General features: G+C 47.7%; 1 protein-coding gene across 1 annotated transcript in view; it reads right to left on the minus strand.

The window, feature by feature from the left end:
- The window catches only part of SHROOM3 (shroom family member 3), a 318,810-nt gene that overhangs the window by 17,887 nt on the left and 275,939 nt on the right, over positions 1 to 24,984 (minus strand). The window contains exons 5-9 of the mRNA XM_007455418.1: positions 16,839 to 19,995; positions 9,631 to 9,704; positions 4,431 to 5,222; positions 2,885 to 3,391; positions 202 to 352 (exon numbers count right to left, since the gene is read on the minus strand). Of these exons, the coding sequence (XP_007455480.1) occupies positions 202 to 352; positions 2,885 to 3,391; positions 4,431 to 5,222; positions 9,631 to 9,704; positions 16,839 to 19,995 (4,681 nt within the window). The remainder of the gene's footprint in view (positions 1 to 201; positions 353 to 2,884; positions 3,392 to 4,430; positions 5,223 to 9,630; positions 9,705 to 16,838; positions 19,996 to 24,984) is intronic.

The following is a 24,984-nucleotide window of genomic DNA, read 5'->3' on the forward strand; positions in this document are numbered from 1 at the left end:
TTTTTTTTTTTTTGCGGTACGCGGGCCTCTCACTGTTGTGGCCTCTCCCGTTGCGGAGCACAGGCTCCCGACGCGCAGCATCAGCTGCTCCGCAGCACGTGGGATCTTCCCGGACCGGGGCACGAACCGGTGTCCGCTGCATCGGCAGGCGGACTCCCAACCACTGCGCCATCAGGGAAGCCCCCCCATTTCTTTCCTTACCTTCTTTTCGTTGATGTCTGCCGGCTCCTCTTCCTCATTCACCTCCTCTGGCATAGCTTTGATTTTGTTCAGAAGCTCGGCCTTGGGAGCAGACACGCTGTAGTAGACAGGACAGTTGACCAACATGCCCGCTGCTTCCTTGTCTTCACTCCTGGGTCAGAAAGAACAAAAAGTACAGCCACACGCAGCTTAATTTCACCATATGTTTGTCCATTCGGAAATGTGTAAAAAAATTATATTCAATATCTTCCCAGAAGTTAGGATGGACTAATAGGTATTTACTAGTGACTGCCTACTAACGTGTGGGGCTCTTGAAGCCAGCATACTCGGGATGGAAAACCACCAAGGGCAATATTGGGAAGGGGAGTGGGAGTCAGGACTACGGACATTTAACCTCTCTGCATGTTTCTCCTTTTGTGATAAATAGAATGATACTGACTCCCTGTTTCACAGAAAGACAACAGGGAGCCTCGACTTAGTCACTGTGAAAGTATTTTCAAGGTGCTGCACAAATCTCAGGTTTTAGGTTAATTATTTCCTACTCCTCCATGTTACCCATAATGTTTCTGATGTCTACTATAATTGTTGCTTGGACACCTACCAATTTTCCTTTTCACGTAAGCCTGAGGCTCTATGTAAGCCTGGAATTTGGAGCTTGCTGGTCAACAGTGAACGGATACAAGATGTAAAATCTACTCACTGATTACACAGCAGGGGGATTTCAAGGCTGGAACAAACTGGAATTTGGGAACCTGAACAACTATGTTCTTTGTTTTACTGTAATCAAGCTGCCTTTCATACTCTATAGGTAAAGCCCTGCTCACTGAATAAATGACTCTATGGACATAATTAGGTTCTCTAAGAGAGGTAATCTTGTGACATTGTTTAACATCTAGACCATCATTTTACTATGGAATAAAGAACCACCAAAAAGGTGTTTTTACTAGTTTCCCGCTTGCTGGGGTTATTCCTCTAAACAATACAGTCATATTAATCCAGTTAATTGAAAAGATGGGGAAAAGGTCTTCTGATATAGTCCCCCCCCCCCCCAAACATATATTCACTGCCTCACAAATAGGCTTCTTGGACATCTATCTGATTAAACCTCACAGTGGCTATTTGCGCACTCATGTACAACAAGGACAATGCTCATTTTTACCAGAAGATGGCGATGCCGTCCTTTTGCAATTCCTTAGGAAGCTCTCAGTGCTGCAAAAGCTACATGACCATTTCACTGCTAAACTTTATGTTCTCGTGGATAATGCCAGGAAATGCTTTTCTAAGCATGTACTTGTAAATTACTTTGGTCTTCCCATAGCGAGTGATTGGAGGACAACCACCCGTGGTGAACCGACTGGCACATCCACAGAAACTCATCTGTGGGTCCCTCGTGTACCCAGTGCATTGCCTTGCACATCGTAGGTGCTTAAGAAGTGTTTGCTGAACACATGAGCCTGGATAAGTCACTTCTCCTCAATTAGTCTCTGTATGCCACATCTGAAAAAGGAGGGTGACTGCTGAGGGCTTGTATTAGGAGAGCCTCCGATAACCTATCAGATAGCCTGTAAGTACCACGCAGTTCTTTCCTTTCTCCCCTCCCCTGCAACTCAAAACACAGTGTTCCTGTTAGTAATTTAGCGAGGATCAGTTGGAAATTTCTAAAATGCAAGCCCAAATTTAGATGGAATGCTCTCCGCTTTTATTTAGTCTGGAAGCCACTAACTGGAGCTCCGGACTGTTGATCCATATAGTTTTCATTGAAAATTTAAAAGAAAATAAAAACCATCCTAAATCTCTCCCATAGTAGTCCCTTAAGGAAATCAAACATGCAAGAAAATATTGCAATAACCTGGGAGAAATCAAAAGGAGGAAAAATACAGACTGCTCACGTTCCTCTCACCGGCTGTGGGTAGGTGCTGGGATGCACGTTACAGGGCGGGGAACACGCTGCTCAGGGAGCTTCGGGTGCAGGCCCACGGCTGAACAAGACCATGGGCGCACTCCTGTTCAGCCCCTTCCTGATGTTCAGGATGTGAGCGGACGCCCACCCTACCTCTTCAAAGGTGAATGTCAGCGGAGTATGTCAATCTAGGCTGTCACGCTATTTACAAGACCATGTTCACCTCAGCCGAGGGGAGGCCCCTGTGTGCTCACCACTTCCACCTGCCCCTCCCTCAGCACTGACCCGTGTGGGGCTCTGTAAGGGCAACTCTGGCAGAATGGGCAGCTGCACGTGTGCTGAGTTCTCAGGGGCACTGTAGAAGCACTGAGAGCGCGCAGACGCCATCACTCCCGTGTTCTATGACTTCAGCTGGGCATGGTTCTCACTCTCTCTCTGCTTCCGTTTCCTCATTTGTAAAATGGAGATAAAATCGGTAGCTAGCTCAGAAGGTTCTTGCGAACATTAAATGAGATAATGCTTACATAAAGAATATAATGCTCGACGCAGAGAACGTGAACGATAGGTTATGAACAGTAATTACTAATTACTATTACTACTTGTTGCTGGGCAAACAACTCAAGGTAGGTCAGAGCCATTCCCCTAAGGCTGAGATGCAATGTCAGTCTGGGGTCAGGATCTTTGGAAGCGGGAAAACCTCATATAAGCAGTTCTGGACTTACCATCACCCCCATGGGAGGAGTTCAATTTGAAGTCTCTCTGGGGACACGACCAGGGACTTACCTCTTAGCTTCACATCCTGGGAAGCTGACAGTTCTCTGCGTGGCCTTCCTCTTTATGCTGTTTTCCTTCAGCAGATTAGCATCTCGCGGAAACAAACCTTCCATCAGGTCCATAGTTGTCTTCATCCTGGAGTCTGGATCCAAAATGTCTGCCAGAGATTTGTCTTGGTGGACAATTTCCTTGGCCAGAGCCTCTGTTCTCATGTCTTCTGAGGTCTTCTGAGGACGAGAACTGACATTCTTTTCTAAACTTTGAGTCCCACTGACTGGGTCGTGGCTGAGGCTTTGGGTCTGGATGGAAGGTGGCTGCCCTGGGCTTGGCTGTTTGCTAAGAGAGCCGGCAGGCTGGGGTAGAGCACCGGTGGTGGAGGGTGGGTTGGTCTCATTGGCCTCTGAACTCTTGATGGAGGTTTGGGATCTGGAAGCCAGTATCTGACTATCAACCAAATGGGCTGCACCAGGGATGGGCCTTTCCTTGGCAATTGTCACCTTGGCAAGTTTGCTGGAGCTGCTAGGGGTATTAAAAGAGAGTGGTTAAGAGAAGAGTCAGCAGGAGGGTGAAGGAAGGCAGGGAGACGTTTGCACACAAGGGCTGTAGCTTCCCACACACATCAGGAGTTTCTGGGGTTGTTATTCCCCACAAACTGCAGGGTTCAAAAGGGCCTTCAACTAAGTCCACTAGTTGGTCACAGGGAGGTTGTGTGACTCTTTAAGGGGGACATATTTTTGGTGAATGTTGCTCTCGGATTCCAGAGCTTTATGAATGTGAACAGAGGGTAGTGAAAGGGAACAGGTGGTGTTTAGGGGAAGTCACGCCAAGGGTGCTATCAGACAATGTATTTTAGTACTGTTCTAGGGAGTATGTGTTGGGAAATGCCTCTTTCTCATTCTCCTGCCTTCTAGGCAGAGGTCTTCCCTAAACGTTAATGACCTTCAGCCTTACTCTTTATTCCTTCCTATGGACAGAGAGAGTGACTCTGCAAAGAGAAGCTGACCATAGCCCATTCCTAGTCCAGCCTCTTTCTTTAGAGAGTAAGGTTACTCTCTAAGGCTTGCTCTTGCGTGTTCACACGTGTGCTTGCTGTGTGTGTGTCTAGCACAGCCTGTGACTAGGCGGGCACCCCTGTTTAATTTGGGGCTCAGTAGCAGGAGGCCCACTTATACTCAGATAGGGGTCGTATTCTCCAGGATCAGCTCTCTCAGTAATAAAAGTGATTTTTTTTGTCTTCTGAATGCTTTTTTCTTTTGCCTTATTTCTTAACGGGTTCAGAACTCTGGGCAGGGAAGAGAGATGCTGTTTATTTGGACCCTTTGAACCTGCCACACGCACAGAAATGAACCTCACCTCAGGGCCCAAGGACTACTAAAATGACGACCACCAAGGTCAACAAATGGAACAGTTGTGCCAGTTTCGTGAGCTGGGCTCCTGTTAAAAAACCTCCACAGGGCTCTCCAGTGGCCAGCAGAGGCGGCTCTGAGAAGCGTGGAGCATGGAAATCTCTTCCTGGGGAGGGAGACCCTTAACCTTGGCGGAGGGCTGCTCTCACCTGGCGTGGGGCTCCCGGTAGCCCTCGCTGTCCCACTGCTCCGCGCACACAGCTTCAGGGGGAGGCGGAGGAAAGCGGTCCAGGTTCTGGGCCGGGGCTTCCTGGCTGGGCGGGGGCGGCGCTTCGCAGGCGGGGCCGGAAGTGGCGGTGGAGCGCAGGTCCCTCACGAACACCTCGTCGTTGTCCTCCCGAGGCGACAGGGAGGCCAGCGGGGCCGACCCAGAGACCCGGAGGGAGACCCTGCCCAGAGTGCCCGGGACCCCGAGGGGCGTGTCTGGGTCGGAAGTGCTGCTCGGGCTGGGGAGGGCCTGCGGCTTGGGGTAGTGCTTGGGGCTCGCGCACCCAGGCGATGCGCCATCCTCGGGGAGGCTGTCCTCTTGGACCGAGTGGGCCCTCTTCACCCAGGGCGGGGAGGGCCGCGTCCCTGCTCCCTCCTCCTTCCTGCGCTCGGGGCTGGGAGGCTGGGCCGGCCAGTGGCCGCCATTTCTGGGGGTCCCGGCTGGGGTGCAGGGCTGGGCGGCGGCGGCCTGTGAGCAGTAGCTCGAGGGGCCAGGGGCAGGCAGGGCTGAGCTCGGCGGTGCAGCCCTGGTGTCCGGGAGATGCCCTTGCGCTCCTGAGGGCAGGGGCCGGGGGCAGGGCGTTCTGCTGGCCTGCCTTGGAGGGTCCAGCGGTCCCAGACCCCTGCCGGGAATGGAGGCACCACCACCTGCTTTGCAGCCCGAAACCCCGCAACGAGGGCTGGGATGGTGTTGGAGCAACAACATCTCTTCACGGCTGGAACAGCTGAATGGCCTGGAGTGGGATACAGAGACATAGGTTAGCTCTGAAGAAAAGGGGCAAACGCTGAGCCCAAGGTGCATTACATGGACGGGAAAAGCATTTGATGGGGAGAAGGAAGCCCGGAGAAGCTGCACACTGTCTTCCCTTGGCTGCTCATACAAAGAACCAAGTTTAAATGAGATGCCAAGTAGGCATAAACTCCTGCAGGAAAATGTCACACGGCAAGCCTGGGGTCACAAGGCATTTCTTTTTATTAACCCTCTCTCATCACCCCATCTACCTCCCCCCATGCAAGGTAGGCTTCAGGATATAAAAGGCAGGAGCAGGTATTTTTCTTCTGCTCCTTTTAGGACGAGTTTGGGAACCAGCTCCTGACTCTGGGGAAAAGAATGCTGCCTCATTCTCTACAGGTGTGAGCCCCACGGGGGAGGTCTGTTTGGAAAGTATTTGTGTGGGCTGCAGAATCTGAAGAGTTTATTTACAACTTTCTCTTAGTCTCCCAGTGTTTTCATTTCTTAAAATGATAAGTAAGAAGGAAAGGGAGAGTCTCACCTAAGGAGCTAATAAGCAGTTACCTCTGGAGAAAGAGACTGACCATAACGAGCAAATAGGGTGCATGGTCGTTTAAACAGCTGTCCTCTAGGCTCTAAGGAAAAACCCAACAATTTCCAATACGTTTGTTAATGTGTCTGAAAGGAAAAAAAGGAGAACAAAAAAGAAAACACGTCTCCAGCACTGCCTGCCTGCCTGCCTGCCATGCAAGAGTTAATGTGAGGATAGGGGCTTCCCTGGTGGCACAGTGGTTGAGAGTCCGCCTGCCGATACAGGGGACACGGGTTCGTACCCCAGTCCAGGAAGATCCCACATGCCGCGGAGCGGCTAGGCCCATGAGCTATGGCCGCTAAGCCTGCGCGTCCGGAGCCTGTGCTCCGCAACGGGAGAGGCCACAACAGTGAGAGGCCCGCATACCGCAAAAAAAAAAAAAAAAAAAAAGAGTTAATGTGAGGATAAAAATATCTCCAGCGAACAACCATAATTTGTAAATCCCACATTTGTAGCTCCCTGACTAGTGTGCAAGTGAATCTGGAGAGCAGATGGCATTTTTCATTTTACAGACCCGCGTCCTGAGAGAGCTGTGGCTCAGTCCCAAGTCAGAGCCCCAGCACAGGCCTGCCACGAGATCATCTAAGTGCCAGGTGAGGGCAAAGCAGCATAAAGAAGGAAAAGACCACAAAGAACCAAATTAGCTCTTCTCCTGACATTATCTTTTCTTTACTATAAATGCAAATGGTTGAGTAAGAGGCCCATCTTCCACTCAGATGCATACCCTCCCCTCCCATCACAGATCCTTTTCGTCTAGAAGCAGTTTCTTTACCAGAAGCCTGTCAATATTCAAGAGTGGCTATTCTGTCCTTCTTGGGGGGTTCCCAAATGGGTACACCAGAAACCCAGGGGCAGGAGATGCACTGGGGGTGCTCTTTACCCCCATGTCTTATTCATTTTGCTATCCCCAGATCCTGGCACAAAGTACCCTCTCAGTAAATGTCTGTTGAACAAACGACGTCTCTTCTGCCCAACTGCTGTTTAGACTGCTGGCCATGAACGATTTTTAAATTTAGCGTCCTCTAATAGGACATGGAGTAACTGGAATCTGATGTTTTAAGGAACAACTCAGGTACCTTCATTTTGCTTTTTAAAAAGGGGAGACATTGGGCTTCCCGGGTGGCGCAGTGGTTGAGAGTCTGCCTGCCGATGCAGGGGACACGGGTTTGTGCCCCGGTCCGGGAAGATCCCACATGCCGCGGAGCGGCTGGGCCCGTGAGCCACGGCCGCTGAGCCTGTGCATCCGGAGCCTGTGCTCCGCAACGGGAGAGGCCACAACAGTGAGAGGCCCGCATACCGCAAAAAAAAAAAAAAAAAAAAAAAAAAGGGGGAGACATCACTAAAACACACAATAAAATAATATTTATCTTTTAAAGATGTAGCCCAAATAAACTTTGATGTAATATTTTTAGGTTATGTTTAATCTTCCTAGTTTACAGGAACCATACTGTAAAAAACTATATTTTTGAAGGTAATAGTTGAGTTAAATGCTTAGTTTGGTTGAGAATACTTCTTCCTGGTGATTGTTTCCCAAGAATAAAGACTAGTATCATAAAGATTTTATTTCAGTCTCTTTTATAATAGAGTGTGAGAGACAAGCATCTACTGACATGTATCCAGGAATCTTAATATTCAGGAATTAAGTTTGATTAGTCTCATCTTTTTCCTTCATAGTATTTTTTTTAATGTAGTTTAAAAAACCCCACATAACATAAAATTTAATACTTTAAATTCATTTTAAAATGTTCAGTTCAGTAGTGTTAAGTACACCAATATTGCTGCAAAACAGATCTCCAGAACATTTTCATCTTGCAAATCTGAAACTACATACCTATTAAGCAACAACTCTTCTTTTGCCACTCCCCTGGCCCTTGTAACCACCATTCTACTTTTCTATAAATTAGGCTACTTTATATACCTCATACAAGGGGAATCATAAAGTATTTATGACTGGCTTATTTCACTTAGCATAATGTCCTCAAGGTACATTCAGGTTGTAGCATGTGACAGCATTTCCTTCCTTTTAAAGGCTGAATAATATTCCACTGTATGCATACACCACATTTTGTTTATCCACTCATCCATCTGTGGACATTTGGGTTGCTTCCACCTCTTTGCTATTGTGAATAGTGCTGCCTCGAACATGGGTAAGAAAATCTCTCTTCAAGACACTGCTTTCAATTCTTTGGATTTATACTCAGAAGTGGGATTGCTGGGTCATATGATAGATTTTTAATTTCTTGAGGAACCTCCATACTGTTTCCGTAGCAGTTATACCATTTTGTAATCCTACCAACAGTGCACAGGGGTTCCAATTTCGCCACATCCTCACCAACACTTGTTCTTTGTTTTTTCGATCATAGCCATTCTAATGAGTGTGATTTTGACTTACATTTCTCTGATGATTAGTGATGTGCAGTATCTTTTCATGGGCCTGTTGGCCATTTGGAGAAATGTCTATTCAAGTCCTTTTTGGAATCCAGCAATTTGATTTTTTGTGGTTGAATTTAGTTTCACCTTAGACTTCAGACCAGCTCTCTCTCTTTTTTTTTTTTTTTTTTTTTTTTTTTTTTGCGGTACGCGGGCCTCTCACTGTTGTGGCCTCTCCAGTTGCGGAGCACAGGCTCCGGACACGCAGGCTCAGTGGCCATGGCTCATGGGCCCAGCCGCTCCGCGGCATGTGGGATCTTCCCGGACTGGGGCACGAACCTGTGTCCCCTGCATCGGCAGGCGGACTCTCAACCACTGCGCCACCAGGGAAGCCCCAGACCAGCTCTCTTTTGGCAGAGCTCTAGTTCACTGTTAGTCTTCCCTTGTCTCTAGCTTTGAATTAATGCAGCCAAACTAAAGTCCTCAGCCTCACGTTGACTGCTTCACTTTAGGCACAGCTCCAGGAGCAAGACCAACTACAGAAGGCTGCTCTTGGCAGTGAAGGAGGTAACCTAATACCCACTTCCTGACCATGCTGGCAGTATTAGGTTGAGCTATCGAGAAGGTGAATGCCAGAAAAAGAGAGAAACAATGACTGAATGAAACATAGTAAAAATTAAGGAACTGGCTTGAGAAAACATGGACGGTAGTAGGGAGGGTTTAAATGTACTAACATTAGTAATAACAGATGACAGTAGATAGTCCTATAATGCTGCATTAAAACTACATACAGGCATGTGGTTCAGAGGAAACTCTCTTTGGAAATTTCTACTTCTTAAGCTCCAAGTGAATAGTTTAAAGATTCTAATTCTGCAAAATTGTCCATTATATTTTTTCTACCAAGGAGAAATGATTTTGATGGCAACTTTTAAAACATGAATTTCCTGCTATTTTCTATCTCTAAGTGCCTAAAATAATGATTTTAGAGCTTTATTTTTTTACTTCAGGTGATTCCTGCAAGTTTGTCTTGTTCTGTGAAGGCTGTTCATGATGCTCATTCTTCCCCTGGTGCTCTATTCAGCAGACCTGATCCTCTGGGACAGAGCCAGAAGAGATCAGCCACGTTTAAGAGAGGCCCCACGTGTGAGAGCCAGAGGATATACTTGAGAAGAGCATATCCATCAACTATTCTGATGCCAAACTTACTGAAGTCCACCACTGCCTCAATAGCACACATTCAAAACCTATTTTGAATAGTATCATTCTTAGAGAAAGTCATCTATAAATAAAAAAGAAAGCTCCCCATGGCCTAGACAAACTGAAGAGGTGGCACATGATACTATGAAACATCATAATATCACACTTCGATTTCCAGTAGAGAGGAACAGAAGCATTTAACTCCAGCAGCATTCATAAGGTAGAGGGCATCATATATACAGATACATACCTGGATCCTGGGCCAGCCAAATGACATGGATCCTTCACAAGACCAAAGCCATTGTTTTCCCCCAAAAGCACATCCTTAAAACAAGAGGCACAGCGTTATTGCCAACAAACGGGTATTTAAATTTACTGAGGGGGTGGAGGTATAAAGGAGAAGGAACATTTATTGGCGGTCCACTATTTATTATCAGGCATCATGGTGGCACTCTTACATACTAACCCATTTCATCCTCAAAGCCCAGAAGTACTGTTAATCCCACTGCACTGATGAGGACACAGGCCCCAAGAGGTTAACTCTCCCAAGGTCACAAGTGGTAGAACCTCAGTCTACCTCACTGGGTGCCTCTCCTAACAAAGACATTTTCTAAACAAGAGAAGTCTGATAACAATTATCTCCGGACTTCAAACGACTCCTATACTTGAAGTATAATGCTGAAATTAAATCAAAGGGCCAAGCTTTCCAAACAGCAAAAGGGAAATATGGGAGATGACAGGAAAAGGAGAGTTTATTGGATTCAGCAAAATCTCAAGAATTAGATATGAATCTGGCTTGTAATCAGGTTGCAATACATTCTCTCTGGGAAAAACATCTCACCCACGTGTAATGTCAGTAACTCTGGGGGCACTTCAAGGGTAGTCATTATTTGTTTTTGTTTTAAATAAGGGTATATATTAGTTTCCTGAAAGGGTTGTAGGTCAGTTTTTGTTAGCGTAAAATCACTTCATATGTACAGGTCCCTGATTAAGATAATGATGTTGCTATTGATAAAACTCTCAATTATTTATGATAATAGGAGACAGGTAGAAAACAGGAAAATTAAATCCACATGTAATCACTAAACTTAATTTCAACAATTTATTTCACCATTTATTCTGTCCAAAGGGCCGATTGCTTTTCATCACCCCACCCCACTCTCTCTCTTTCTTTTTTTCCCCCCAATCATTGGTAGAGGTACTAAGAAGCAATGAAAAGAGCCAAAGGTGGGTGGGAGAAGGTCCAAAGAAGAAACAACCCTGAATATTGTTAGTAACTGCAGCTTCCTCCTACTCGGCATTTACTGTGTGCTGGACACTCAGCCAAGCTCCTTAAAATCCTCAAATGATGTGCCTGGAGCTGTGTTAGGCACCTGACATTTCTTCTGTAATTTAATCTATAACAATGGGGAGAGGGGAGGTAATTGCAGCTCAGAGAGGATAAGTATCTTACCCACAATTAAGTAAGCAGCTAGGATTCAAACCATGATTTCCTCAAAGCCTAAGGTCGATCTTTGGAATCTTAAGTTGAATGGTGGCTGAGCTGGATACAATCAGATGTCAGTGCTTTGAGAAAAAGGAATTCCATGTGTCCCTGATTTGCTCAAATATCACTAGAGGGAATAGGAATTCGTACTCTCCCCAAAACCCTATGGTCCCTTTATAACCAACAAGGACCTACTGTATATATAGCACAGGGAACTCTGCTCCATATTCTGTAATAACCTAAATGGGAAAAGAACTTGAAAAAGAACAGATACACGTATAACTGAATCACTTTGCTGTACACCTGAAACTAACACAGCATTGTTAATCAACTATACTCCAATATAAAATAAAAAGTTAAAAAAAAAAGTCTTTCCCCACTCCACCCCCTCTGTTGACACGAATGTTCACCTTTGCCAATAATTAACTGGAAAAGCCTATCTAGGTCCCCTTAAAGCTCCTAACCTAGTAACGTTCAAATATATATTTCTACTCTATTATTTCCTTTGAATTACAGTATGAGCTTGATATTTCTGTGGGTGTATATAAAATAAAAGAACTCAGACCCAGTAATAGGCCATTGAGAGAACTCTACATCTCCTGTCAATGGAAATACCATTTGGACAGAAGGAAAATGCCTTGCCAACCTAGCAGAAAGCCCAAGGAGGACACATTCCTGTTTCATTTATTTGCTTAGATTGGGCACGTAGGCACTTTCAAAGAAGACTTGATTTTCTATAAACCGGTAAGAAGTATAAACTATTATGACAATTTAGCAAAAAGCAGTGGCAATGGGAGAAATACCAGGTATAGAGTTATGCCAACAGAAACTTAAGTGTCTGTTTTTGTTAATCGTCTCTAACTTCTTTTGACCGACTTAAAAGTACACCAGTTCTTATTCTTCATTAGGCACAGTACAGTTAGAACTATAAACCTGAATCCCATCCAATTCCGATTCTCACTCTTCCTTTGGATTCTGAATTAAATATCCTAATATCTCTATGACCAATGAAATATGAAGACAATATTCATCTACTTTGTAATATCAGCTTCAAGTATCTGCTAAAATGAATTAGAAAATCAGTTTAAAAAATTTTAAATGTTATTTAAATGTGTAACAGTAACTGATAAATGTTAAAATGAAATCAATTCACTGGATGGAGTTTTCAGATATAAGATGTTTAACTCTCACCTCCCTCCAGTCGCCCGGTCTTTTTTGATACCGGGAGGCAGCGTGGTATAGCGACTTAAAACCCCTGGAGTCAGACAGTATGGGGTCAAAACCTTGCTCCCACTATGCTGGGCAAATTTCTCAGCCTTTCTGTGCCTCAGTTCCCTCATCTGTAATACGGCGATAACAACGGTATCGCCTCCTTTGCATAGATGTAGGATTAATTTTAAGCTTATAAAACACAGTACAGTGACTGGCACATAGTAAACATTTGATTATTCGTAGCTAGTTGTAACTTTACATTTTGTGGAAAGTTGATTCTGTTATCCCCAAGCTTGTTGAGAGGTACTAAAAATGATATACAAGTTGCATCCTACAGAATCAAGCCTACATCCAACATTGTGGGGTTCCATGCATTGAGCAATTTCCTCAGCAATCAAATGTTTGTCACATCATCACATGGTGAATGTGCCTCATATAAGAAATGAAGATCTCTGAAAATACAGTGAGAACCAGAGAAGACTCTAACTCAGCATTTTGAAAAAAAAAAAAATACCCCACCAGGAATCTTATTTCTCCAAAAGCTTTCTTTTTATAGCCTCTGCTATATTTTAGATCTATGCCAACGAACAGGTGTAAATTTCCATCTCCAAGGCAGAAATGTTTGGATTTTTTCCTGCAGCTTTGCAGGGCCTCCCTACTTTAAAACAGTTAAGTTTTCTAAAGTCTTACAGAAAGTAGGAAATAGCCACGAATTTGATGTGCCCTTCAGCTCCGTCACTAATATCCATTTGTTCCGCAATTACACCTTTAAAATTAAGAGGAATTGGGGCTTCCCTGGTGGCGCAGTAGTTAAGAATCCGCCTGCCAGTGCAGGGGACACGGGTTTGAGCCCTGGTCCGGGAAGATCCCACATGCCACGGGGCAACTAAGACCGTGCGCCACAACCACTGAGCCTGTGCTCTAGAGCCCGTGAACCACAGCTACTGAAGCCCACGCACGTAGACCCCGTGCTCAGCAACAAAGAGAAGCCACCACAACGAGAAGCCCGCGCAGTGCAACAAAGAGTAGCCCCCGCTCACCGCAACTAAAGAAAGCCCACGCACAGCAACGAAGAGCCAACGCAGCCAAAAATAAATAAATAAATAAATCTATTAAAATTAAAAGGAATTAAAGGAGAGGGAATGGGAGGCGGCTTGTTCAGAGACGGCCACAGCTGACTAAGGAGAGGCCCAGGGGTGCTGAGTGTCTGAGCAGGTCTCAGGCTACAAAAGGTGGCAGCCTTCTACAGTCATCGTTTCAGGCCCAAGAATGATCAAGCTTTATAAACAGAGAAACTGATTCCCATGCTGACCTTGTTTTGGAAGTAAAAACTATCCTCACTAATGGACTTTTGAAAAGGAGCTGAATCCTTGCCCAAAGCCTGTAAAATCCTGCTCTATTAGCATCTACCTGGCAGGAGCAAGCAGCGTTTGTTCGGGATGCCTCGGACTGAGCCAGCACCAGAAACAGACTCCATATTTTGGGTTTAACTCAACCGGATGATTTAGTCGCTACAGGGTCACTTAATTTCTCAGAGTCCTCTAAAGCTGGGATGAGAAAAATTGTTATTTATTTAACACCTTCACCAAAGCTTAATGGTAAAAGTTCCTGGAATTTATTCAAATAAATAATAATATCTTAAAATATTAACCACAATAATTATGTGGAGACTAGTTTTATTTTGTTTTTCACTGGTTCTACAACTAAGGTAGATAATGGGTGTATGAAGGAGATGCGAGAGGCAGACCTTGCCATGGACCAGTCTCAGGGCAGGCACGGTGCAGCTGCTGAGCCAGGGAGTGAAGGAGGAAGCCTAAGAACACAGTCTTGATGCAGTTGCAATCTGGGGGATGATAACCTCTTTTCAGAATTTGCAGGAGCAAAGCAGCGCAGATAAAGTATTTCACGTTGAAACATTTCCCCCCTCTGGCATCATATTCCCCACGTTAAATAATTTCTAAATATGGTACTCGCTTTATTAAAGAGAACATAAATAATGTTCTGTATTTAGCTGTCTTTCTAGAAAGTTTTTCAAATAATACCAAATAATTGGGATTTAATTGGGATCATTTCTCTATACTGCCTATGTTTTAGCTCTGTTTCCCAGTTTACCAGGCTTGAGAAATATCTGGAAGGGAAGGAAAAAATAACATTCATAATCATCCAACAAATTCCCCAAGAGAGAATAATGACATTGATCAGAAGATGATTTAGTTTTCACCTAAACATTTCTATTTTCTTCAGGACGTGGGGAGAGAAACAGAGAAAATGTTCGTTCTGCTACGCGGTGAGCTTCCGAAGCCCATCAAACTAGCTGAAACGGCAATGTTACACGTATGGATTTTAAAAGCGTCTTAGGTGTAGGATAAGGACTGGAAATTAGCTCTGTTCTTCACGCTAAGGGGTGAAAAACAGCCACTGGAGGCTTACGGAGGATTGCCTCTATAGAGAGAGAGAGAGAGTGTGTGTGTGTGTGTGTGTGTGTGTGTGTGTGTGTGTGTGTGTGTGTGTGTGTGTGTGTGTGTGTGTGTGTGTGTTGTGTGTGGGTTATACTGGGTAGAAAATATTTCTGAAGAGAAAAATATCTGGGAGGGAGCAGTATTTTCTCACAATGCTGCGCGTATGTGTGTTGCAGAAGCAGAGCAGCAGACAGATGTCTCAGACTGTAACGGCTAACTCTGCTTTGTCCGAAGCTGTTTCCTCCAACTCAATCCCTCCCACACACAACCGCCAACTCTTTGTCAACATCCTGCTCATCCTTTAGAGCCTGGTTCATAGCCCTTCTCCTTCAAGAGATGCTCTCTTAGATCCTCTCAGAATTACTATCCCTCCCAGAGCATCTTATTTATGACCACTCCCAAAGCATTCACTATTCGTGTTAATTATTTATATATAAGTTCATAGTCCTTTGCTCAATTGTGAAGCCCAGAAAGGCATGACCCTTATTTTCCTTTACGTTTCCTTTAAACCTATAAGCAGTCCTTTTCGTAAAACATACGCTCTACAAATGCTTGCTGAATGATTACATTCTCTGCTGGGGAAAACAGAATCTGAGAAGGGACAACGGAGGGGTATTCTTCCCTGTGGTAACATATATGTGAATTCCTCGCATCTTCTTACCTGGCAAGGGAACCATGAGGCAGGACGTTGACTTGCAGTGCACGTGGAGCTTGAGAATGGGCTAAGAATTAGGGGAATTGATAGACTCCTGGAGTCAGAGTGCTCGGATTTTACTCCTAGCTCCGCCTAAAATTTCCAGTGGAAAGCGCCTCGTGATCTTTTCATAGTCTGGAGACTTTATGAGAGAATTGGGAAGTCTGACGTTCTCCTATCTCACCACGATAGTACACAGAAAGAGGCAGAGAGACATGGATTTGATACGGATAATATACTCCATCACATAGGATTATTTTGAGGATTAATGAGATAATAAACATAAAAGCATACTTAGTTGAGGGCCTGGAGCTCAATAACCAACAATTATCAAAGTCAATAACTATACTTATTTTGTAAATGCCGAAGTCCAATAGAAACAAAGAAGGTATGAAGCTAACGTCTTTAAAATACTGAGACACAGCCTCTATTGCATGAACTTAAAAAAAAAGAAGCAAAACAAACAAAAAAACAAAACGCAAAGAAAAACCCGAAACAAAAAGATAACCCCTAAATTTTCCTAATCTAATTCTTACACTGATAAGTGGTGACACTAAAATGAAGTTATTATATATATATATGTATATACTATATAATACATACATACTATATATGTATGTGTGTATATATATTATATACATTTGTCTCCCAGTATCCCAAGGGAATTGGCTCAAGGACCCCCCCCCCCCCCCTATAAGGAGTGGTGATGAGTAAACCCATGTGGGCAAAGTAGGAAGGAAAGAGGACTTGGTCAGATTTTGTTCAGCAGAAAGATGGGAAGCATCTTTCCAGAGGCCTGCAGGAAGGCAATTCTTAAAAGAAGAAATAGATATGGCCAATAAACACATTTAAACAGTTTGAAATTACTGGTAATATTAAAATACAAACTAAAGCAATTTTCACCTATTTGTCAAAGATTTAAAAATATATAGGGAATTCCCTGGCGGTCCAGTGGTTAGGACTCTGCACTTTCACTGTGGAGGGCTCGGGTTCAATTCCTGGTTGGGAAACTAAGATCCTGCAAGCGGCGCAGCGGGCCAAACCCCCCCCCCCCCCCCACCAGGGACGGATACCAAAATCCACCTGATGCTCTATACTGATAAAATGGCACAGTATTTGCATATAACCTACACACATCCTCCTGTATACTTTAAATCATCTCTACTTACAATCTAAATACTACGTAAATAGTTGCTGGTGTGCTGGCAAATTCAAATTTTGCTTTTTGGAACTTTCTGGAATTTTCCCAATATCTTCCATTCCAGTGCAGAACCAGGAATACGAGGCCTACTGTGTGTGTGTGTACACATATACATCTATATCCACTGATACGCACACATATATATGTATAGATATCTATATTGGTATACGATACATGTATCTACATAAGATATCTACACAACTGTATCGATATCTATGTATTATATATCTGTATCTCTGTAATGATCTCATCAGACAGGGGCACTGAGAAAGACAGCACCTTATGGAAACGAATGCCACTCTCTTGCGTGTAAAAGGAAAGCGAAGGGGACAGGAGGGGTTAGAGAAGTCGCACTAAGGCTTCCAGGATGCAAGGGGCAGTGCTAGGACCCGCTGGCTGCACATACCTGGCGCTTGTCTGCGGTGGGAGATGACCGTGACCTCATGTGGACAGGGATGGCCTGGACGCCTGAGCGCTCCAGCAGGTCCTCGGCCGACATGGACTTCCCGGCCCTCCCGGCCGCGGACCCCCACGGGGAGGGCTCCCCAGGGGTCCTGTCCAGCCTCTGGGGGCCCTCTGGACCACCGTTAGCACCACTGAGCAGTTCTCTCGGGGCTTCGTCTCCGCGGCGCCGCTCCCCGAGGTGGCGGCCGCCGGCAAAGGAGCTGCTGCGATCTCGGGGGGCCCGTGGCGGCTCCCCGCCACCCCCTTCCGCGGTGGCCGGCTGGAGGGCGGCCTCCCTGCGGGGCGGCAGGCTGGGCTCCCGCAGACAGGAGAGACTGGAGGCAGCAGCGAGGCTGGGGCCCTCGGGCGCGGCCTGGAGGTAGGCGCTCGGGGCGCGCTCCCGCAGCGGCCCAGGCTCCTGGAGGCCGCAGCCGGCGGCAGCGGGCCGCTTGCCGGTCTTGCGCTGAATGTAGTCGGCCAGCGCGCTCTGCTGGAACTGCTTCAGCTCGGGCCCCGACAGGCTGAGGGTGGAGCAGGCCCTGCCGTCTCGCTCGAAGATGCGGCGCCGGTCAGCCACCGAGCTCTCCACGAACTGCGGCCCCTTCCTTGGTGGGCCCGGGGGCGCCGGCTCGGCCTCCTCCGACACCCCCACCTCGTGCATCTTCTCGGGCTCCGAGTACGAGCGCTTCTTCTGCTCAGGGGTCAGGTGCCGGCGCGGCCCCCTCCGGGCGGCGGGGGGCGCGGGCCGGGAAGGGTCGCCCTCGGCCGGGGTCACGCTGTGCCGCTCGCGCGGGGTGTGCGGGGAGGCGGAAGCCGGCGCTTCCGGGCTCCGCAGCCCCACGTGGGCGGAGGCGGGTCGCAGCCGCCAGGGCCTGGCAGATGTGGGGGTCCCCGGCTCGAGGTCCCGGCGTCGAAAGGAGGTGGCGCCCAGGACGCGGGACTGCGCATCCTTGATGCTGTTCCGGTAGGCGCGGCTGAAGGGGGCTTCCTGCACGGGCGACTCTGGCGTGCGGGGCCGGTCATCGGGCCACACGGCCTCCTTCTCCGCCTCGCTGAAGAGCTGGAAGGTGCTCTGGCTGCGGAGCAGGCGAGCGTCCCGCCTCGGCTGCTGACCACACGGCTGCCAGGAAGCCTCTTCCGACTTCGGCTCCCCGTTTTTGCAGTGCGGCTCCCCATTGCCTAGGGGTTCAATGGATTCGGAAAAACGGATATGGGCCTTTGTCTCCTCCAAGTCATTCCCCGAAGTATTAGAAGTTGGGAGTGTCCGGTTGGGCCTGTGGTTATAACCGTAACTAGAGCTGCCCGCACTCGGGGGTCTCTGGCTCCCTTGCTCTCGCTGCTCGATCTTGGAAACCTTCTGCAGCACGGAGCAGTGGGGCTTCCCATACTGAAAGCCCTGCAGAGCCGAGGCGCTGCTGGAGCTGAGCCTCCTTCGGCCCAGACTGGATGTCTCCTGTGGGGGCGGGGAGGGCAGCTCTTCATACCTTGGGTCTGAACTGTGGAACGAAGCCAAGGCACTGGTTCTCCCCTCAGGCCTGGGATAGGAAACTGACCTGTCCAGCTGGCTCCTGTGATCAGGAACAACAGTCCTTCCAGAGTCCTCTGCCTTGGTGCTGACTGTACAGGTGGACGTGCCTTCCAGGTAGATCTCCTGGGCGCCCCCTCCTAGATCCAGGCTGCTTTGCCTTCTTAGAGTCTCGGGAATGTTTTGGAGGGAGGAGAAGGCAGATGTGGTCTTGCCAAAGTTGCCTGGCATGCTCTGGCCCAGGCTGCCTCTGTCGAGCCTCCGCCGGAGGTTGGCATTGTGGTCTTCATGGAAATCCCCCTCCCAAGGCTCTGAGGGCAGGAAAGATCTCTTGTCTTCACCCGCTTGCCAGGCCTGAGCCGGAGGGGACTGGAGGCTGTGGTAATTAGGATATCTGTTGCCCTGGGTGCTCCTTCTCTCACTGGGATGTGGGCTGTCGCCTTGGAGAGGTGTGAGAAGTCTCTTCAGGGAGGCCTCCTCCTCGTTTTCAGGCACTGAGAGGAAATGGACTTTGTAGGGGACACATTTGGCTGAAACTTCAAGTTTCCTCTCTCCTGGGGACACCGAGTCATGTTCTAGGGGCTGGCAGAAGGCAAAGCCAGGCCCGCTAGATCCACTTTGGTTCCCATTCTCATCAAGGGCGGCCGTCTTGTTGCCAGCTCCCTGTGGAGCTGGATACCCGCCCTCCTTGGCCAGCGCAGGGTAGAGGGTGCCGTTACCACTCACGGAAGGCCGGGGCACCTGGGCAAAGTGTGGCTCCAGGGAAGGTACCGGGTAGATGCCAGCCGGCAGCAGAGGTTGGCCAGGTTGGGCCTTCTGGGTGTAATTATGCTTGGGCTTCACTGGGGGGCTGTTTTCTGGACTCTTCTCCAGCACAGTATGCAGCTGTTCCTCTATGAAGGGAGATTTCAGGGGGCCTGCAGAGTTTGCCTGAGGCCGGCAGAACCGTTTCTGATCAAGGCTAGACCAGGAGCCAGGCCGCTCTCGCTGCCGAAAGGCCACATAACTGTCACTCCGAGCCGGGGGCAGGGGTGCACCCACTTTAGGAGGCAAGTTGTCCGCGGTGGTCTCCAAGGAGCTGGGGCAGTGCTGGCTCCAGGAGGGGGGTGGCGCTTCCTTGCCCCGAGGAACACTATGCCATTTCTCATATCCCTGACCATCTGCCAATGCTCGGGCCTCCTTTCCTTGCAGGAGCAGGCCTGAAGAGTTCACCTCATACTCTGCTGAGACCCCCCTCCGGGGATCATAGACTGTCTTAACATAGCGAATGTCTGCCTGCCTCATCCCTTCTAGGAGGCCACCTCGAGCAGAAGTGGTGTCCACGGAGCCTGAACGCTCCCGGCCAGAGATGCCGGGGGCCGGATATTCGAGGATGCTAGAACTGGCGGAGAAGGAGCTGTAAGCCGAGTCTCTCTTGTTATGGAGGTGGCCAAGCTGCTCAATGCTGCTGGTAGACTTGGCCGGGGAGAGAGGGTGGCAGGGCGGGCATCCCCCGCTGGGCTCCAGGCTGTCCGTGCTCCCCTGGGAGCTGCACCGGTCGGGGCTCCGCCTCAGATAAGCATGGTCATAGCCGGAGAGGTCCCTGGTAGAGGAGCTGGAAGAAAGGGAAGCAGAGCAGTCAGCAGGGAGTCTGTATCATTCAGCAGGCTTACAGGCACGGGACCCAGCCTATAAACGTACCCTTGGGAAAGATGTTTGGTTTCTGGAAGGGTGGGGGGAAAGGGCCATATTTGGGCCTTGCTCAGCCTCCCTACGTGTCGTCACTAGGAGTAACTGCCCAACGCCGCAACCCATGTGCCGCTAATCAATCACCCAGGCTCGCCGAGGGAGAAGCGGGGAGCACGAGGAAGCCACGTGGCCCTTGGACACGGGCGGCACGCTGATGGGATGTGCTCCATGCCGGAAGTGACATTCTGCACATGCCAAGAAATGAGAGAGGTGGGCGAGGAAAGAGGAGGAAGAGTGACGGAGACTGAAATTTTATGTCTCTTGGGGCATCTGTGGGGAGAAGGGGAGAGCTTCGTAAGAGACCAGGCGCGTGAGTGGGTGAGGGAGACTCTGCACGTGTCCTTGGTTTTAGTTAATACCTTTCCTTTTTATAGAATTGGAGGGCTACTCCCTGGCAATCTTCCTGGAATCTCACCTGTACAAGAGACAGTTTGTTTGTGGGGAGAGAGCCAAACACAAAACTGAAAGAGAGAAATACTGAGAGAATATTATAGAGTTAGAAAAAGCGGACGAGAGAGAAGGAGAGGCAGGCTGGATAAGAAGCTTTAATCATAGGAGGCTCTTGGGTGCTGGGAGCCAATCAGCCACAGACAACTTCCCAGAATCTGGGCAAAGCCTCATACACTGGAGGGTAAGACCTCCTTCACGAGCTCGTCCAGGTGATTTTCAGAGCCTGCCTGGGGGAGGGGGAGTGACTCTCACTCCTGGCATCATACACCCCAGAAAGCTGCCATAAGACAGAATTACTTATAATTAGCTTTAATTATAAAATCAAAATATACCTCACCCCAGCATGTTGGGGGAGAGAGGACATGGACATAGGAAGGAGTAAGTAGCTCAAAACTCAAACAGCAGTCTCAATAGTTCAAACATTTGTGACTCACTATTCTCTAAAGAAGAGAAAAGAAGAACTAAGAGTTCTTGCCTGAGGTTTTCCATTTTTAAATGAATAGGCATTTAAACACTATTAAAATTCATGGAGCTATTATTATATTTCTGGATCTCATGTAAGTAAATATGGTGTCTTAATGGCTGAGTATGTGATAATGCTTCGTGGCTGGACTGTCTCCAGAGTATATGGGAAGAGACTATAGAAGGATCACCTGCTGAGTCAAAACTGGTGCTGGAATTCAAGGAAAAGAAGACTAGATTTTCAGCAACTCACCCTAAGAATAATTTTCTCTATCAAGAGAAGTGAACTTACTGAATGGAGCATCCTGCTTTGGGAGGGACAGGTATAAATTCAAGGGAGAAAGGAAGGGAACAGCTCCTGAGCCAACCAGATTAGGGAAGTCAGTCCTGGCACCCAGTGGCATGGCATATGTCACTGCCAGTTTTTACTCCCACTCCCCTCTAAATGAAGAGGCTGTGTTGAAAATGCACATGACATGGCTCAGTTGAGGATAATCCCATATGACCCGCTTCTGCTTCCCTTTATCTCCTCTAACAGAAGACTCAGAGCTAATACTTTGAGGGCACATGGAAGCAGTAGACCCCACAAGGGCTGTTTTGCTCATCAATTCCATGCAGGTGGTAGACACTACTTAATCCTCCTCCCAACTGCTAGGAATTTTAGCAGTCTTTCACTAAAAGGGTAATTCAAATCTAATTTAGGAGCATGCAAAAAAAAATCAAAGTGAATAAACTGATGGGTTTACTGTAACACTGTTGAGTGGGAGGAAATGCCACCACCAACATATCTCAAAATACAGATGGTGGGCTTCCCTGGTGGCGCAGTGGTTGAGAGTCCGCCTGCCGATGCAGGGGACACGGGTTCGTGCCCCGGTCCGGGAAGATCCCACGTGCCGCGGAGCAACTAAGCCCACGTGCCACGACTACTGAGCCTGCGCTCTACAGCCCGCGAGCCACAAGTACTGAAGCCCGCGTACCTAGAGCCCATGCTCTGCAATAAGAGAAGCCACTGCAATGAGAACCCCGCTCGCCGCAACTAGAGAAAGCCCGCGCGCAGCAACAAAGACCCAATGCAGCCATAAATAAATAAATAAATAGATAGATAGATAGATAGATAGATAAATAAATAACCCATGAAATACATTCCCACGTCAGGGTCTCAGCGCCTTTGTACTCGCTGTTCCCACGAAAAAGGAATGCTCTTCACCTGGCGCAATCCCTTCCCCTTATTCAAGTCTCTGCATCAGAGAAGACGTCCTGCTACTCACTAAAAAGCACCTCTTCTGTCCTTACTCCCTGTTACTCTGCTTTACTTTCTTCGTGGCACTTACCACTACTTGACATCACATCACGTCTGTTTGAAAGTATTAATATTTTCTAAATACTTAAACCACAGCAAAAAGCACAAGTGTATGCAAACATTTCCTAAAGTGTACTCCCAGAATATTAATTGCTTAGGTGACCAAATATGTTTGGAAAATACTGGGCTAGATGACTTAAATAATTGTAACTACTTTAAGACTCCTGAGTCCTTAATAAACTTGCTCACGTGATGTTCTTAAAGGAAAATATACTAAGCAGTGTTTTCTAAACTTATGTGACCCTAGAAACTTTTTCCCAAGGAGTATCTAATGGATTATTATTCCATGGAACACACCTGGGGAAACAAATACAGCAGGTTGGGGGCTTTTTATGTTTCGTTCAGTCTTGTACCCTCAATAATCAGAAATCATCTGAGACGTAGTGGGTATTCCACACATATTTGCTGAAGGAGTGAATCAATGAACACATACTGGTTCTTTAGTATTTTGATACTGTTATTTCAGCCTCTTAGGAGGGGACCAGACTACATGACTTTTCAAGGTTTCTTCTAAAGTACATAGGACTTTAGAAGTCCTAATACTTTAGGACCATTGTGAGGTTTCTCTATGACAGCAAAAAGGCAGTGACAAGGACCTGACAGAAAGAGGCTGAAATACAATTTCGGTGGAATTCCAGATCCAAGCCAGCTTGCGGGCAGTGAAAATTACGCCTCCAGTCTCTCTGAACTTCTCTCTCCCTCTCTCCTCACTCCTGCCCTCCCCCAACCCTAGAGCTCCCTCTTTCGCCTGCTTCTTAACGAGAAGCAGATCCACACATTTAGGACTGAGACTAAGTAATGTTCCTGATTTCTGGAACTGTCAGAAGGCTGTCAGAGGGATTCTGCCCACCAGACCACTAGATGCCACTGTGTTCCTCAGAAACGTGCCAGGAGAGCTTCTCCGTCTACGGCTACCAAGGGCTGACCCTCTGAGCAGAACTCAGAGCTGCAAGCCCGAGGCATGGAATGAACAGACCACAGGATGCTCCGGGCTGCAGTAGGAGCTGGGTAACCCGAGCTTCCCTTTCTGCCTCTCTCTTCCTCCACAGAGCTTTTGTGCTGACAGTCATTGTGTCAGCGGGAGGCTGTGCTGAAGCTTGAATTAGAGGACAGACTGGTAGGTACAGTACAAGATCCACCTGCCTCTGGAGGTTGGGATGAGGAGGAAACAGCAGGTAGAGAAGCAGAACCTTCAGAATATTGCACTTCTGATGCCAACGCCATCTTTCTCCTGAGGCCTCTTGGAGCTCACCTTAGTTACTGTGAGCACTTATTCTAAGCACTGATTGCAGTCGTCTTATTTCTGCCCTTGGACAAGCTTGTATTTTAGGTCACAGTATGACTTCAGATTTAGGGCCTCCTAAGGCTAGCGGTTAGGAGGCTCCAAAGGGGCCCACTGTTTAGGGGTACCCTGTTAATACACTCCTGCATTTTATAAGTGTGTGCCGGTTTATGCCATTAACCTAGTCCATTACTAGGTTTCACTGTACCTCTGACAAGTCTTCAGCCTAATTATTATCATTAGTTCTCATAGTTACTGAGTGCTCACTATGTTTCAGGAACTACACTAAATGTTTTGCATATGTTATTTTGCTTAATCCTCACTACGAGCCAATGAGATCTGTATTATGAATTTCATTTTACAGACAAGGAAACCAAGATCAAAGAGGTGAAGTGATCGGCTCAAGCACATGCAGTAAGCGGTGAAGTGGAGATTTAAACCGAGGTTTCACTTAAAAGCCCAAGTAGCTCACCATCGTGCTGTCCTTGCTTCACACTGTCAGGCCCCTGCATCTAAGCTTCTAAAGGCCTTCAACACCGCTGTGCCCATGGAGCAAAAGCACTGTGCCTGCATGGGGCGTGGGCACTGCTAGCAGCTCTGTTCCCGGAGCACACATGGATCAAATGGTGAGAAGAAATTCTTTCAGGGTTATTGGGAGGGACACGGGCAAGGGAGAGGACTGCCTATAACAAGGAGGGTAACCAGGAAGGTATTCTAACGTGCTGGGAGCCATGCCCACCAGTCAGAGCTCTAGGATTTGGCCCTTGATTTGACCAGACATGAGTGTTAGGGGTTCTGAGTCCTCGCCAAATGTGTACCCACCCACTGGTAGTTAAGTAATCCTTCCAGAAATATCCTCCACTCCCTGATACAGACAAGCCCTTGCATCTCATTTGTATGCGGGACCCATATCACCTTGACTTTCCTACCTCCCTACCATAACCTATATATCTAAGTACTTCCAAAAAAGTGGTAAGTGACAGAGCCTGCCTCCCTGGGATCAGAAGATGGATTCCAATTTGCATGGCTCCAAGTCTGTAGTAAATGTAGGGGCGTCCTGACTTAGTTCTTTTTTTTTTTTTTTTTTTGCGGTACACGGGCCTCTCACTGTTGTGGCCTTTCCCTGTTGTGGCCTCTTCCGCTGCGGAGCAGAGGCTCCAGACGCGCAGGCTCAGCGGCCATGGCTCACGGGCCCAGCTGCTCTGCGGTATGTGGGATCTTCCTGGACCGGGGCACGAACCCGTGTCCCCTGCATCGGCAGGCGGACTCTCAACCACTGCGCCACCAGGGAAGCCCCTGAC

This window comes from Lipotes vexillifer, unplaced genomic scaffold (genome assembly GCF_000442215.2).
Source record: "Lipotes vexillifer unplaced genomic scaffold, Lipotes_vexillifer_v1.1 scaffold749, whole genome shotgun sequence".
NCBI lineage: Eukaryota > Metazoa > Chordata > Mammalia > Artiodactyla > Lipotidae > Lipotes > Lipotes vexillifer.